Genomic DNA, 18,002 nt, shown 5'->3' with positions numbered 1-18,002 from the left:
TCTGCAATACTGTACAGCTGCCATCTTACAGGGCTTGTCATGTGCTATGAGTCAAGGGAGATTTAGATACACAGGAGGCCACTAAAAGGAAAAAATAAGAAATGGACTCAAAGAAAAATATTAAAAAAAAAATGAGTAGCTTAGTTTACATAAATGCCCTTTGATCATTAGAGCAACTAGTTTTACCATGTCAGCTTCTCTTACCAAATATAGTTTAAAGATGATATACCATCATAACAACAACAGACTTGCTGATGTTTTAAATAATGTGATTACTTTAAGGCCATCTTTACGGCTTCAAACACTCACTGTATAAAAGAATTATCATTCATCAATTATTTCACTGGAGAGAAATGTAATTTTTCTTAGTGTAACTCTAAATTCTATAGCCTTTATTTAAAAAACAAAACAAAAATCCTAAATTCATTTTCTCTGTCCCACTAAAAGCCCAGCTTGTATTAGTTGGCAAGATAATAAATTCATGAAGTCATGTATTCAGGCAGATTGTAAATTTAGCAGAAGCCAGAGCATTTATTTGTATGTCACTAAATCCAAACAGAGATCTAAGTACAACTGGATGATTTAATATAATGGTCCAAGAGATATGGGCTGAGATTTTTAAAGCTGAGTAGGGGAATCAGTCACACAACTCCCAGTGAAATTAATTAGTTGTGTGGCTAAATCCCTGAGCTGTTTTTGCAATTCTCAGCCCAAGTGCCAAATTAATTCCTGGTGTAACTTTCTTTCCTTCAATGGAGTTACACTGCGGATGACAGATGCTCATGTTTCTTTTCCAAGAATAACTTGGCAGGAGACTTAAAAGTGAGTGAACGACAGTGATGGGACAGATTCTATCCTCACTTAAACCCTGCACAACACAAATGTGACTTCAAATCAGTTGAATGTGGTGACACTGATTCTTTTTTGTGGGTGTTGTGTCTATGAAAGGAAAACCAAATTCTAATCTGTCTGGCTTTTCCTTCCTGACAAGTCTGAAAGATGAAGCACTTCACAAGCAGTAAAATGTTTTGACGAAGCAGCCCAAATGTTCTTTGTGGTGGACCCCGATCTGTGGAACTCGCTGCTATTAGAAACCAGGCTGAGCCCGAGTCCTACAACCAGAGGCAGATTAGGGGTTTGTGGAGCCATTGACCACAGGAAGTGGGGTCCCTTCCCCACCCTTTCCACCTGCAGTCCTCCCTCTGGCACTCCTGACAGAGAGCTGCGTCAGGGCACGGGGGCTTGCCCTGCTCTGCCTGCCTGGCTCTTCTGCTGGAGAGCAGAGTTGGGGCACAGGGGCTTGCCCTGCTCTCCATCAGGAGTATTGGGTGGGCTTGAAGGAGAGTGCAGCAAGCCTCCACACCCCGCTCCCCATCAGGAGTTCTGAGTGGGATGCAGGGATGCCCATTTTTCCAGTTCCCCCTCCCCCTAATTGGCCAGGGCCCTGGGCATGGCCCCACTGCCCCAGTGGCTAATCACCACTACCTGCAACCTTCAAGATGCATTACAAGGAGCATCTCTTTCTGCAGGCCTTTGAAACTGACCCCATAACATTACTGCTGGAAGTAATCACCTAGATTTAATTTCTCATATGTGGCTTCAATCTGAAGAGAATGGGAGCAGACGTTGGTCCCTTTTTTAGAAGGAACTGATGTTCTTCTAAATATATTCAGTAGGGCCCAGTTAGATCCTACAGTGATAGATGCCTTAGAAATGCTGGTACTAGTAAAATGTATCTGAAATATTTTTTCAATCACAATTGCATTTTAGATCAGATCCTGTGGTTGGATTTTTCGCAAAGGGTTGGATTATTTGATGGTTGGTTATCATACCTAAACAAACCTCATGGTTCAAGTCAAAGGGTGACTCCTATCTCTTTTATTATCACCATCAATGGATAAGTGGGTGAGTCACCGTCCTGTCCTTCCTGCCAAGAGTGCAGGTGTCTTAAGACATGGATAGGGGAAACCAAGACAATAGGAAGGAAGCCAGTCAATCATCACAGTGTGAAGAGAGGCAGCTTGGGGAGAAGTGATGGGAGACTGGGAAAGGGAGGTGGGAAATAGCCACTCAGATCCATTCACCTGGCTTTACATCTGCCAGCTCTCTCCCCACCTTCCCTCCTTGCATTCTGTTCCCTCCTGCATTTATTACTATCTGTTATGTCTACAGAATCAGAGGACTCTATGGAGACAAATACAAGACAACTTACCCCACTTTCTGTCTCATCCTAGGAACTCACATGGATCTTTTATTTGTCAGCTCCCTTGAGCTTACCAAAACCTGTCTCTTTCCTTTCTCTGCAGCTAATGTTGCCAGCTCCTCTCACTCTCTAGGTTTAAGGCCATTGTGATGGCATTCAATTCTTCTCTCCTTTTCTTGCAACTTTTGGCCTCTTTGACTGCACACCTTGGTTATCTTTGAAGTCCACTTCAGACAGCTGCTCCCTATCTTTTCCTTCAGAGTAGCTATTTCCCACCTCTCTTTCCCAACCCTCACCCTATTGCTCACCCCCAAGCCTCCCCTTCTCAGACTCTGAGGCTTGACTGACTGACTTCCTTCCTGTCACCTTAGTTTCCCATGCCCTCATCTGAAGATACTTCAGTTTACACGGTAAGTGTGAAAATGAAAGTTGTTTAAATGGGAAAACAAGTGCATAGATTCCCTAGACCCTCATACTTCCTCTTTGTGAGCAAGCCCAACTCAAGACATGGGCTCTCTCACAAGTTGTGACAACATGGCAGCATGTTGCCGCCTTGGCTGGTGATAGCGGGTCCACTTCAGTGCAGAGATTTTGTAACAGTGAGCCAGGTATTAAACTCTAAACATTGTTTTTAGTGTAGGATTGCAAAAGTCAGACAGGTAAGAAAAGTTTCCACCTCAACATAAATCACACACTGGGCTTTCAACTCTTCTCGAAGTTTTAATGTACAGCAATAATTATAGGCGACCTCAGCAAGAACTCCTATTCTCAGCTGAATAAACAGAAGGGGCAGCAGTGCTTAGTGTTATTACCCTGCTCTTCTCTCATTGCACAGTATTACACAGATCATGTCTTTGTGCCTTTTCTGAGGCTATACAAATAAGTGATGAAATGCTGCTGCTAGCCAGCTATGATTACGCATCCGAGGACCACTTACCCAGCATATGTGCTAGTGCCCTCATAAGTAAGGTTGAATCTAGATTTTCCCTTTGACAGAATAGGTGTATAGTGCTCTATTTAAAAAAAAAAAAAGGAGTAACTATTGAGAAGGTCTTTAATAGAGCTGTTTGGAATATTACTTGTGAAATTAAGAGAAGTATTGAAATTTGTCCCCCTTTAAGGTTCACTGAGTTATGGTAAAATAATTTGGCCTGTTGCATGAAATTTCCTATATTAGCAAAACTTTTATTAGCATATGGAATATATACCAATTTCTGAATAGATGTGGAATCTTCATGGCAACTTTTCACATTGTATATTGAATTTCAGGCTGGATTGGTTGGGATGGATCACATACTATTAGTTCTGGATTCTTGACTGAGTGAGAGTCTACTCTCCTAGAAGGCTACAAGGTTAACAGAAACCATTTGAAAGCTTTTTGCCGAAGGAGAGATTGTAGTTAGGATGCTTTCTGGATGATTGTCAGGAAAACCCTGTCCATGTATTATTTCCCCAGTCCAATATAAACTTTCTATAAAAACAAAAAAACAAAAAAAAATTCAGTCAAGGCTAAGGTCTTGCCTACAATTAAGAGTTTTGCCTCTTTAACTATGCCTTAGTTAAGTGGCCAAAACCCCATAGTGCAGCTGCAGTTATACTGGTACAAAAGTGCTTATAATATGAGTATAGTTTATTCTAGTTCAGCAAAGTGAAATAAGTGATACCATTATAAAACACCTTATACTGATGTAACTGCATCTGCATTAGGGCTTTTATTGGCATAATTATGCAAGTAAAAAAAAAATCACACCTTTAATGATATAGTTATACCAGTAAAACTTGTTAAGTTTAGACCAGGCCTAAAAAATGAAGCAATCAAATGTCAGGTATTTTGAGAAGTTAAGATTGAGCCTTGAACCTTAACTTCAGCCCTTGTGGCTACATTTTCTAGAGTTAAATTTGCAACTTGCTTTCATCATAAAGCCCTATTTAACTCTGAAAACTTTTGGCCTGGAAAATTAGTTTGGCCTGAAAATTGCCTTATCCACTCTAATCAACTTTGTCTTTAATTTACGTCTCAGAAATATTCTAACAGCTGCTTAAAAAAACAAAACAGATTATCCAAAAATTACCCCAATTTGAAACTGACTTTTGTCCAATGTTGTCATCTCCCTGAGGAATGTCTTATTAATATTATCTCTCCAAACTTTTATGTTTAGTTAAGTGTTCTTGAAAACTCATGGTCTGGCATATTTGAAGAAAATAGGTTGTAATTAAGCAAAGTTATTAACTATATTTTTTCCATCAAGATCTTTTTGAGTAGAAACAGAAATTGTGTATGTGTTGCCCTATATTGGTTGGTTGCATCTTAGAAAGAACATAAAAATTATAGCTTTGGCTAGCAGCCAGTATAGCTTTTCCTCTAGTTCAAATGGAAGAGGCCTGTGTTTTTCAGAGCTAAAGCAACAGGGTTTCTGTCCCAGCTCTCTAAATATGTATTTTATTATGGAGAAAGGATTTTAATTGTCTGTTGTTGGTCAATGGCCTAGAATTGTCACTTCTAGAACTGTGGATTCAAACCATTTTTTTGTTTCAAGTTAGATTGCTTGAATTTCAGCCATATTGGACTCAAACAATCTTAGATTGTTAAAAAAAGAAATAGACAAAATCAGGCATAATCATATAGTATATAAGCATGTTTGTTCCTAAATTTGAAACTTACTGTGACTCATCTGATGCTCTAATGTATTTATTGCAGGATTCATGTATAGAACTACAATTTCATTAATTGAATTTGTTAAAAAAGTAGTTGGGAAATACTATAGCTGGATACACAAGATGGCAAGTAGACAAGACAAAGAGGATAAATTGTTTCAGGAGAATGGTGGTGAGAAATGCTCACACCCCAAGAGAAAAACCAAACTATTTATCAGATTTATAGATTTGCTTTATGATATTTAAAAGACCTAAGCCAAGATTTTCAAAAGGGACTGGTTACTTTGAGTGCCTCAGGTTTTTCTGGATGCTCAACTTGAAATGCCTTAGAGGGGCCTGATTTTCAGAAGGTAGGTGTTTGGAACACTCTAAGGCATTTCAAGTTGGGAACCCAAAACAGCTAATCCCTTTTAAAAATCTTGGGTCCCCTGGTCACTACACTGCCAATATTCAGCAGCCAGGCCCTTCTCTGGTGTGTTTCTGAGAATTTGTAAGCTACTTGGAAAAGATAAATTTAAATGGGGGAGTTTCATTTCAACCTTATCAATAGCATTTTCACTGCAATATTATATGATGGAGTAAACACAAGCACTTAAATTCTGTATATTTTTTGCATAATTTTGAGGGATTAAGTGGGATTTAAGTGGTTCACAAGCCTGGTGTTTTCCCTATATGCAGAGATTAATCTACTCACAAGTAATTCTACTCACTTAGTGATAACTACAGGCAAGTAGTCTGCATTTAACTGAATATCTGAACCTGCAATGAGACATAACTCAAGAATTGACACAGCGGAATAAATTTACTTGTACAAAGGTAATTACCAAAGATACCCAGGGACATAGCACAGTATTCAAAGTTCCTCCGCTTAAGTGAGCATTTTCCCTATCTAAAACATCTGTGCTCCCATGGCAGTAGATAATTAAGAAAACAATTAAAACTATTCACTGCTAATTCACCACTCTGAAGGAAATTACCTACAGAGGTGCAGGTGAAGCTTTGTTCCTAGTCACACCACATCCATCCAAACTCAGAAGAATAGTACATCAGCTGCTGGAATTTAGAATTCAACCCTATGTATAGTGGATGAAATTCATCCTTGTGCTGATAGCCAGGACACAGAGTATGTACCATTTAAAGCCAAGAAAGGGATTTGATACTTTTCCTCTGTAGAGGGGTGAATTTCACCCAAAGCAAGTTTTGCCTGGGTAACTCCCACAGGATCAAGTCCTTTATAAATTGCTCATGACTGTGTTACTTGTGTTTCTTCTAATATAATACAGGTTAGCTAAAATGAATAATTTCCCATTATGAAATGAAAACTAAACATACTTTTCTCTCCCAAATATATTCAACTGCATGAATAGGGATGTGGGGTGGAGGGAAATAAAGCTACCAAAAGCTTCATTGGCTATTACTCAAGAAATAGTTTGAAAACAAAATTCCAGCACATAATTTTTACCGTACTGCCGAACAAGGATTGTAACATATTGTAGCTTAAAAATGGAGGAAACGAATGGTTAAGGAATTTTAGAGCCTGTTGATCTATTTATGGATACACAGGTTCCAGTATTGACACACATCACTGCAGTATCCCAGTGCCCCTCAAGAATAAAACACCAACAAAAAGCCCAATTTACTATCTTCCTGCAGTTGTGCAAAAAGAGTTTAAAATGCTATTGAATCAGAATGGTAGTTCTTTTTACAACTGCTTTTCACTGGCTACATCAGGAGCAGGGCAAAGGAGGATCAGACTCGATATCTTTCTCTTTTCCTTCTTTGCTGGGAAGAGCCGGGCTTATGTTTAAAGCCAGGACTGGGATTGAAATTTACTATCTGATGGTTCTTCAGTAGCTTACATGTAGTTTATGAATCTCAGTCCTGTTGTCAATTGGTACTTTTGTTGGCAATCTTAGCAAAAAAGCTGGGCACTAAAATAAGCTCTTGCTCTTATGGCTGGTCCCAGAAGGATTGAGCCCATAGGCAGGAGCAGAGCTTGCTTTGCCACTGCCTTTGGTGTAGATATTCCGTAAATAAACCAAGAAATTCAGTTTCCAGGGCTGTCAATCAGGCATCTTTCACAATTAGTAAATTCCTCTTAAAATCAACCTCAAAAGAGTATGTACTACTGACACTAAAATTTATGGTGTTGCTCACCTTAACTGCCATAGAACTGGGCTCAAAACAACATTCAAATCAGGATCTGGATTTTGAACAAAGACATTTAGGGAAAAGTCAGATTCAGGCTTGTCCTGTTATAAAGATAGAGGTGCTGTTTGTGCAATTCCGATCCAGATCTGCATTTAGATTTAAACCTTCCATTGCCAAAGCTTGCATATGTTTGGATTATATGTGTTGGTTCAAGTCTATTCTACGAAACCTCTGCACTGTCTCCCCAAAGCTCACCATTTCTTTATGAGCCTACAGTCAAAAGACGCTCCCCTCGGAAGTGAATGAGTCAGAGGTTTTAAAATTTCATGAGAGATATTTTTGTCCCCACAGCTCTCGTCGTGCGCTTCCTGACCAAACGGTTCATCTGGGAGTATGACCCCACTCTAGGTAGGTTACATTTTATTCTAAATACTTACGGAATGCTGCAGGTGTTGGCTTTGTAGAAGCAATGAAAAGGCATGGTGTAAAAATTCCAAAACCTCATTCATCCCTTAAATATGATGTTAAAGCTTCTCTGAGGTAAATCCCTAGCTTGAATGAACAGCCAGCTGATGTAGCACAATCAACAGGTATAAATACATTCAAACAAAGACTATATGTGGGGTTAAAACCTACCCCTATTGAAGTTAACAGGAGTTTTGCCATTGATTTCTGTAGGGCTAGAATTTGACCCATGGAATAATGATGTTAGTTTTCTGCTTGGGAGTAACCACCACTCTTTGTAGAAGGTAGAAGGGCTAGGGAAGAGTACTCAAAGGGGCAAGGGAGGTATAATCCTGTGGACAGTCATTTCCTGTGTAAGCTGTGCAAATCACTTGGGACCACTCACCTGGGAAGTGTGAGACCTCCAGTTCAAGTCCCCCCGCTTAAGAGGGAGAAGAGATTTGAACAGAGATCTGCCACGTTTCAAATGCCCTAACCCTTGGGCTATGGGATATTCTGATGTGGAGATCCCTTCATCTCTCCTGTTGCACTGTGGATAAATAATGAAAGTCATTGGAGCAGAGGGGTTGGATCCTTGGTCTCCCACATGCTGGGTGAGTGCTCTAACCACCGGGCAACAGAGTCATTCTCATGCTTGCGCACTCTCTCTCTCTCTCTCTCTCTCTCTGTGTACCAAATGACCACTCCTCTCTCTGGCTTCTTGCTAAAATGGCAGAGGCACCCTAACTCCCTGGCTGAGAATTGCAAGCAGAAATAGACACCTCCCTGCAGCCTGGAGTTGGGTGATTACCTCTGGAGAGAGAGAGGCAGAGCTTGGCATACATTGGCTCTGGTCAGCATCTCCCATTGGCTAACAATAGGTTGCTCCCCACCTAGCTCCCTGCTGGCTTTTGTGGATCACATTTCAAGGTGCCTAACTCACTGAGTGTCATACCAACTAAATCCTTTTGAACATTCAGTCCTTAGTCTCCAGTTTTAAAAGGAGGCCTCTCCTTTTGGGAGCCTCTACCTTTGGGTGACCACGTGGAAACACCCAGGTCCTTATTACAGCTCTTGAGCACCCACAGCTCCCATTGACTTCAATCTCAGCTGTTCTGGTGTTTGGCACTTCTCAGAATTGGGCCCAAAGTGTCTCAGATTGGCTCCCAAATAGCAAAGTACCCTAAATTACCCCTGGGACCTGATTTTTCAGAAGTGCTAAGTGATTACATCATTGAATGCGCAGCATCAGTGAAAATCAGGTCCTAGATGTCTGAAGCTGGGCACCCACAAAAGTAGAATCTATCTTCAGACCTGTACAACTAAGTAACTTGTATTGAGTTACACAAGAAGTGAGTGGCCACAAGATCACCTGCTCTCCCATGATCCTTTGATGACTCCTTCCTTCCACAAAAGGTACTCAGCATCCAGGGCTGCTACTCCTTTGATTTATTAAATTCTACATATTCATCTAATTTTAGAGATAACTATCCAATACAGCTGTTGAGAAGCTAAGCACTTTGAGATGTTCAGATGGAAAAGACTACAAATGCAAAAATTAACAAATGTCATCAATTGGACATTAATCAATGATAGGAGCCTCTGGTGGAAGCAGTGAGATTGAGGAAATTAGCACAAACATGCATTCTCTAAAGAGAATACTGTATCTGTCCTTATCATGGTCATCCTTTGGTGGCTTATAGCGTATAGGCATCTCTTTAGATACTACATAACTGGGTTTACTATGGCTTTTTACAGAGAGAGGTTTGTTTTGTTTGGTTTTGTTCTGTTCTTCTGAAGAATCATATCAATCTGTTTCTTTGTTTAAAGCAACATAAACTGTGTCAGTGTGACATATTTATCCTACATTGAGAATAAGCATGTTTGTCAAGTGACTTTTCAAATGTAGAACTAAAACAGATGCACACCACACAGCTACTAAGCAACAAGAGATTTTGCCAGAAACACTGAGGCTGCAAGCGACAAAAAAAAGTAATGTTTACAGCTAATTTTCTATATCAGATCCAATGGGATCCATTAATTCTGCCATGCTAGAAGTTGGTTTTCCCTTGGCAATTCCATTTCTACCAGGACTTACATCAAAACTTCCAAGGCACAGGAAATTCACTAGGGTTCTATTTAGAGTGAATAAAACAACATAAAATTCCTTGTCCTTCTGTAATTCCTGAAAGGGATAATACATTTTAGATTAAAAGGAATTTATGGGATTCAGTACCTCTTTAAGCTTCAAGACAAAAATTAGAGAGTCCATGTTACCTCTCAAGTATCAGAGGGGTAGCCGTGTTAGTCTGGATTTGTAAAAAGCGACAGAGTCCTGTGGCACCTTACAGGCTAACAGACATATTGGAACATAAACTTTCATGGGTGAATACCCACTTCGTCAGATGCAAGACATTGCATCTGACAAAGTGGGTATTCACCCACGAAAGCTTATGCTCCAATACGTCTGTTAGTCTATAAGGTGCCACAGGACTCTGTCGCATGTTACCTCTGTGTGAATGTATTATTATGTCTCCAGGACCCAAGTTATAATGTTCAGTTGCCACACACATGAAGAGGGACCATGAATGAGTAGCATGGTTTTGCTGAGGACCGTTGGTGCATGGAACTCCCATTTAAAGTGAGGGTCTTTCAGCACTAGGGTTGCTACACAGGATATTATTTCTATACATGTGCCCTGTGTGACAGTTTGGGCAATTTCCTGGACAAACCATACTGAATTAAGCTAAACCTTATTGAGTTAAGTTTATGTATCATTGTGGGCCGGGGATTGTGTGTAATTTCATAAGGGAGGGGGACCACAACCCACTAAGAACAGTTGGGAGTTGTTTGGCATATTCATTCAGGTTGTAACACCTCCAGAGAGCTGCTACCGCCATCTGGAGAGAGGCTTACATATACTGGTTCATACTGGAGTTTCCAGGCACAAAGAAAGAAAGGACTTTTAGTTAAATAGCCTGAGTTAAAATTTACTTGTAACCTTTTTTCTGAACCGACAAATTGACAGGATATTCTGTGCAAGGGGAGGTGGATGTAATCTTTCCTGGGAAGGGTTGGATGGATTTAGCTCAATCTGTGTTATTGTTCTGAGAAAAGGAGTTATGAACTCGTAATCCTGGGATAACCCCTTGGTGGGATTTGAAGGATGGTCACCAGCCAGAGTGAACCCTTAAAGTGAGGGGTTGATTTCTGGTAAGCTTATTAGCATGCGTGTAGGTTCTTTTATTGTTTTTAATATACTTTCCCTTTAAGGCTTTTATCTTAAGAATAAATGTGCTTGCTTAGAAAGAGCTGTGTGGTAACAGCTTTTGCAATTACACCGTGGACTGTCTCTGAGGAGAAAAGTAATGCAGGCCTGCTTAGGAAACCGGACTTCACCGAGGAATTCTTATTGTAGGCAAGGAGCTGTCGGCCTTGAAATATCCCAGTCAGGAGGGAAAGAGACATGTGTCTCCATCCAAGAGTGGAGGCAGATGGGAGCCAGAAGCCTAGTGGGTGCCCTTGCTGGACCATAGAGGGGGAATAGACGTGTAGCTGCCTTGAACTATGACCCTATACAACTGTATCACACTTAATATTTTAATTTTCCATTCTCAACTTATTAGGAATGACAGTATCAGCAGAGCTCATTATCCAGAAACTATTAACTATCAGCCAACTCTTGGCTGCCCTACATCTTGATCATTATTGCTTAGTTAAGCACATTCCTCTATCATTTTCTTGGTAGGTGTTTGCTACCTTTTAAAAAAAAAAAAAAGGTACCAAGCCATTGAAGCTAATTGCTAAAGCCCTATGCAGATACAAAATTTGTATTCACGTCAGATCCTCAAACATGGTCTGCGGATATCTGTGGATATTGGCACATTTGCAGGGCTCTACTAATTCCTTATCTGCCTGGGTATATGAGGCATATCAATCTCTGTTTATAACAAATCAAAACATTGTGCTATATATGCACACTGAGGATACAGAATGTGCATAGAAAAAAGAGAGAGACCAAAAGTTGCAAACTTCAAGAGCTAGATCCAGATCCATAGTTGTTCCAAAGTTTAGGGTGTCTGAATTGGGTGTTTCAACTAGATTTTCTCTAGTTAGGATACAAGTTCTTGAGAAGGGGAGGTTTGAGCACCAGGAGGCTTTTACCATACATCTGTTTTCATAACAAGCTCACAATTTCCACTAAACAAGAAAATGTGTTATGGTTTTAAAATGTCTAAAGACACTTGGCACATCTAGGATATGTTTTAACCAGCAGTCTAAAAGTGCTTCACAAACATTAATTATCAACAACACTCCTCTGTGGTGGGTGTTGATGTAGAACTGGAAATATTTGCTCTCCATTTTATTTTTGCTCTATTTACAGATTAAAAAATATCCATCAAACCAAACATAACAGGGTGAAATTCACCTCTGTGGAGAGGACCAGCCCAAGTCCTAAGTACCACTAAATCTGATGCTTTCTGGTTGCTAGGCAGTGGTAGCATGAGCATTTGTTTGCCACCTCGCTGGCCTAGCATAGGTATAGCATTGTGGCTTACAACAGGCAGGCAGAAGTGTTCACAAGGGCACAGCTGCAGGATGACCCTTTGGGGCAGCACTGCCACTACCTGTTGCCATGACAGCAGAAGGACAAACACATCATGCCTGCCAGACAATATCTTCTCAGGAGCAGAATTAGTCACACGTATGCAGAAGCCCCGTGTTCCACGCAAGTCCTGCAGGCATGCACAGGCCTTTTGTTGACCCTCTATATTAGGGATCTATTTCACCCCAAAGACCATATTATGACCTCTCAGTGATATTGGTGAGCAGTTATTCACATGGGTAGCCTCAGTGAGTGAAACTCCATTTCAAGTCAATTTGAGTTTTTCCAGGATTTTGCCCATTGGCTTTACAAGGATTATTTGTGTGAGTTTCTGTTTACCAGTGTTGATAAGTAGGGATCACAGTCTGAAATCTATGACTCTTCCTCAGAGTATGTTGTGACATGACAGTTGTGATAAAGGCCTAAATTGATGGGAGCCGCAGATATTAGTAATGAAAGACAAACAACATACAAGGAGATTAGGGGTATGAGAAAATAAAATGAGATTCACCCAGGGAAAGTGCATCCGAGCAGATGGAGGGGAATCCAAAACAAAAAGGGAGGGCATAGGATTGCCAATTTTGGTTGGATGGATTCCTGGAGGTTTCATCAGATGGCATAATATTTTATTAAAGATTAATCTTTAATTCCTGGGGACTCCAGGACAATTCTGGATGGTTGACAACCCTAGGAGGGAGAAATTAGGGATATTGCAGTGTCAAACAAGACCTGCTGTGATAGTGGCAACAAATGAGCTTGCAATGTGACAGAATAACAAAAGTCCAATGCAATATTAGGCTACATATTTACAGGATATATTTTGGTCCAGAACATCTCTATGTGAAAAATCCATGCCCTGGGGACACAAAGATAACCGACGTAACCCCCAGATTAGATAGTGTTAGGTCGAGAGACTAATTCTTCTGTTGACCTAGCTACCATTTCTTGGGGCGGTGGATTACCTATGCTGATAGGAGAACCCTTCCCATCAGCATAGGGAGTGTGTACACTGAAGCACTACAGTCTAAGTATAGACATACACTAAGATTTTAAAAATAATCTATATATTATATTTAAACTGATATCAGAGAGTTAATAATCTCAAACAATACTATCACTAATTCTAGTAGTCTGTTGTATCAAGAAAACTTAAATGGCAACATAATTAAAATGTAAGGGTATGTCTACACTACAAAATTAGGTCCATTTAATGAAGTTAATTTTTTAGAAATTGAGTTGATACAGTCAATTGTGTGTACCCACTAAGTGCATTAAGTCAGCCGTGTGCGTCCACAGTATTGAGGCTAGCATCGACTTTCAGAGCATTGCACTGTGGTAGCTATCCCATAGTTCCTGCAGTCTCCGACCCCATTGGAATTCTGGGTTGAGCTCCCAGTGCCTGATGGGGCAAAAACATTGTCGCGGGTGGTTCTGGGTACATGTCGTCAGGCCCCTCTCCCTCCTTCCCTCCCTGAAAGCAATGGCAAAAAATCGTTTCTCACCTTTTTTCCTGGGTTAGACGTGCAGACGACATATCACAGCAAGCATGGAGCCTGCTCAGCTCACTGTTATCGTATATCTTCCGGCGTCCTGCTGGCAGATGCGGTACTGCAGTGCTACACAGCAGCATTCCCTTGCTTTGCCTTGCAGACGGCAGACAGTACAATACAACTGCTAGCCATCATCATCATCCCGTGGGTGCTCCTGGCCGATCTCGGTTAGGTTGGTCGGGGACGCCTGGGCAGACATGGGTGCTCCTGGCTGGCCTCAGTGAGGTCAGTCGGGGGTGTCTGGACAAAAATGGGAATGACTCCAGGTCATTCTTTTCTTTAAGTTTCATCTAATGGAGTATTCCTGCCTGGAATATCATGCCAGCTGGAGGCTTTTCCCTCAGGCTGCTCTCCCAGTCAGCAGCACCGCACAGTCGCACCTACTCCAGCCTACCCCTTGCTCCCATGGCTCATGAAGCCTGGACAGTAGTAAGGAGCAGTTCAACTATAGGCTGAGCAAGTGCATAATTGTGGTAGAATGTGCCTTTGAACATTTAAAAGCTCGCTGGCGCAGTTTACTGACTCGGTTAGACCTCAGCGAAACCAATATTCCCATCGTTATTACTGCTTGCTGTGTGCTCCATAATATCTGTGAGAGTAAGGGGGAGATGTTTATGGCAAGGTGAAGGGTTGAGGGAAATCAGCTGGCCGCTGATTTCGCGCAGACACCAGGGCAGTTAGAAGAGCACAGCAGCGCATGCTGTGCATCACAGAAGCTTTGAAAACCAGTTTCATGACTGGCCAGGCTACAGCGTGAAAGTTCTGTTTGTTTCTCCTTGATGGAAACCCACCCACTTGGTTCACTCTACTTCCCTGTAAGCCAACCGCCCTCCCTTCCCCCCTCAATCTCTGCTTGCAGAGGCAATAAAGTCATTGTTGTTTCAAATTCATGCATTCTTTATTAATTCGTCACACAAATCGGGGGATAACTGCCAAGATAGCCCAGGAGGGATGGGGGAGGAGGGAAGCACATGGGTGGGGTAGTTGTAGGAGCACCCCCTAGAATGGCATGCAGCTCATAATAAAAGCGGCATGTCTGAGGATCTGACCTGGAGAGGCCATTTGACTCTCTGGTTCTTTGGTAGGCTTCACGCAGCACTGCTGCGGGTCCCTGTTATAATCTCTGCCCTTCATGCCCTTGGAGATTTTTTCAAATATTCCGGCATTTCGTCCTTTGGAACAGAGTTCAGATAGGACAGATTCGTCTCCCATACAGTGATCAGATGCAGTACATCCTGTTCGGTCCATGCTGGAGCTCTTTTGAATTCTGGGATTCATGGTCACCTGTGCTGATCAGCTCGCTATGCTGGCCAAACAGGAAATGAAATTCAAAAGTTTGCAGAGCTTTTCCTGTTTGCAGGGCTTGGCCAGTGCATCTGAATTGAGAGTGCTGTCCAAAGCAGTCACAATGGAGCACTCTGGGATAGCTCTTGAGGCCAATACCGTTGAATTGCATCCACACTACCCCAAATTCGAGCCAGCATGGTCAATTTAAGCGCTAATCCCCTCGTCAGGGAGGAGTACAGAAATCAATTTTAAGAGCCCTTTAAGTCAACAAAAATGGCTTTGTCGTGTGGACAGGTGCAGGGTTAAATCGATCTAAGGCTGCTAAATTCAGTCTAAACACGTAATGTAAAGCAGGGCTAAGACTCAAGATTCTTTACCACCATCCTCTGCCCTTCACATCCTCCATAAACATGAGTTCTTTTTCTTATCACAGTCAAGTAATACAGTGAAGTTAGAGAAATGCTACAGACAATGGAGTTTGTATTATTTACAAGCAAAATATCACTCCATGGTTTTTTTAATATTACACTGGTAGATTCTTGCCCAAAATACAGCCTTTGGATAAACACTTTACATTTCTATGCACTTTTAAGACATGGAACTTAAACAACTTTACAAACATTAATTCATTAAAACTTGATCACACTTCTTTGAGCTGGAGGATTTTACTGGTGAGGAAGTGAAGCAGAGAGAGAGAGAAAGGCTATACAATTTGTCAAAAGCCACACAGCAAGTCAGTGGCACAGCTAAGAGAAGTATCCAGGAACCCTGCCCTACTGCTCTTACTAAACAAGCCACAAACACTATTGCCTTGTATCACAATAATGAACGTTATTAGAGCACACAACACATCTTTGAGTGTGCACATTCACCCTCCCATCAAGGTGCTGTACATAAAGTCATATTAAATGATGTTGCTTTGTAGAGTATGATACAAAAAAACCCAGTTCAGCCATACCCTGGTTAACTGAAACTCCCCATCAACTCAAGTGCAGTCATGGTGCCTAAAAGATGAATACATTCATTGCATTTCACCACCGATCATTCCAAAGTCTGTCTTTTGTGAACATTTTCATAGATTCCAAAGCCGGAAGGGACCATTGTGATCATCTCATCTGATCTCCTGCATAACAGGGACCAATGGACTTCCCCAAAATAATTCCTAGATCATGTCTTTTAGAACAACATCCTCCTTGGTTTAAAAATGTCAGTGATGGAGAATCCACTATGACCCTTGGTAAATTGTTCCAATAGTTAATTACTCTCACTGCTAAAACTTTACTCCTTATTTCCAGTCTGAATTTATCTAGGTTCAACTTCCAGCCATTGGATCATGCTCTGTCTTTCTCTGCTAAACTGAAGATCCCATTATTTAATATTTGTTCTCCATGTGGGTACTTATCAACTGTACCCGGTCATCCCATAACCTTGAGTCTATCACTATAAGGCAGGCTTTCTAATTCTTAAATCATGGCTCTTCTCTGAACTCTCTCCAATTTGTCAACCTCTTTCTTAAATGGTGGATGCCAGAACCAGACACAGTATTCTAGCAGTTGCATCAGTACCAAATAGAGGTAAAATAACCTCTCCATTCCTGTTCAAGATTCCTCTGTTTACGCATCCAAGATTGCATTAGGCCTTTTTGGCTACAGTATCACACTGGAGTTCATGTTCAGCTGATTATACACCCCTCTCCAAATCTTTTTCAGAGTTACTGCTTCCCAGGATAGAGTCCCCCATCATATAAGTATGGCCTACATTCTTTGTTCCTGCATGTATACATCTATATGTAGCTATATTAAAACATATAGTGTTTGCTTGCACCCAGCTTATCAAGTTCTCCAGATCACTCTGAATCAGTGACTTGTCCTCTTCATTATTTACCACTCCCCCAATTAGGGTGTCATCTGCAAACTTTATCAACAATGATTTTATGTTTTCTTCTGGGCCAATGATACAAATGTTAAATAGCCAAAAAACCACCCCTGTGGACCCCATTAGAAACACATCCACTCAATGATGAGTCCCCATTTACATTACATTTTTAGACCTGTTAGCCAGCTTTTAACCCATTTAATCTGTGCCATGTATATTTTATGTCTAGCTTTTTAAATCAAAGTTTCATGCAGTACCAAATCAAATGCCTTACAGAAGTCTAAGTGTATTACATCAACACTGTTACCTTTATCGACCAAACATGCAATCTTATCAAAAAAAGATATTAAGTTAGTTTGACAAGATCTATTTTCCATAAGCCAATATTGATTGGCATTATTTATACTATTCTCCTTTAATTCTTTATGGAGCAAGTCCTGTATCAGCTGCTCCATTATCTTTCCTGGGATCAAAGTCAGACTGACAAGCATATAATTAACTGGGTCATTCCGTTTACCATTATTAAATATTGGCACAACATTAGCTTTCTTCCAGTCCTCTGGAACTTCCCCAATGTTCCAAAACTTACAGAAAATCAACATTAATGGTCTAAGTGAGTGCCTCAACCAGCTTTTTTAAAACTCTTAGATGCAAGTTATCCAGAATTGCTGATTTAAAAGTGTCTAACTTTAGTAGCTACTGGATGAGGAAGTGCACCATATCAACTGGGTACCTGAGGTGTTTTGACTGATTTAGTGCAGTGCATTCCAGTTTGGAAACTGCAAACCTTTAAAGAGAGCAGTATTTGCATCCCAATAGACCAATACCCTCTCCTTACCCCAGTGCCAATTTGGGAGGAATCTAGCAGTGACACTAGACTTTCCTAGTCCTTGCACTCAGGAATTATAAGCAATAGGATTCTGGTAGGCTCCCAAGCAAGGATGTAAGGGGAACAACCTTCTCCACTTTGGCTTGTGCTTAATGCTGTGCTGGAATGGGGCCTTATGGTGGGCCAGCTGCAATCTGCTTCCTTGGTGTCATCTGTGAATTTTATTAATGATGCTACTCATTCCTTCTGGATCAACAATATTAAATAGGATGTAGGCACCTCTCCTAGACTTAATTTTCCCATTTCAAAGAAAAATTAACTTGACCTCATACAAATTTAATATATCTTCTGTTGCCTCCCACTGTGCTCCTCTATAGTGGGAATTTATATAAAATATATTAT

The 18,002-nt window shown here is 40.9% G+C and overlaps 2 protein-coding genes across 3 annotated transcripts in view; both read left to right on the top strand.

The window, feature by feature from the left end:
* LOC127058843 (zinc finger and SCAN domain-containing protein 29-like) overlaps nt 1-18,002 on the top strand; it is a 338,756-nt gene that overhangs the window by 278,265 nt on the left and 42,489 nt on the right. The window lies entirely within an intron of this gene.
* The window catches only part of RERG (RAS like estrogen regulated growth inhibitor), a 139,769-nt gene that overhangs the window by 112,455 nt on the left and 9,312 nt on the right, over nt 1-18,002 (top strand). For both annotated transcript variants that reach the window (XM_050969612.1, XM_050969621.1), the window contains one exon: nt 7,361-7,417. In XM_050969612.1, the coding sequence (XP_050825569.1) occupies nt 7,361-7,417 (57 nt within the window). The remainder of the gene's footprint in view (nt 1-7,360; nt 7,418-18,002) is intronic.

The sequence above is a fragment of the Gopherus flavomarginatus genome, chromosome 1 (assembly GCF_025201925.1).
Source record: "Gopherus flavomarginatus isolate rGopFla2 chromosome 1, rGopFla2.mat.asm, whole genome shotgun sequence".
Taxonomy (NCBI): Eukaryota; Metazoa; Chordata; order Testudines; family Testudinidae; genus Gopherus; species Gopherus flavomarginatus.
This window is presented reverse-complemented; position numbering and strand designations above follow the sequence as displayed.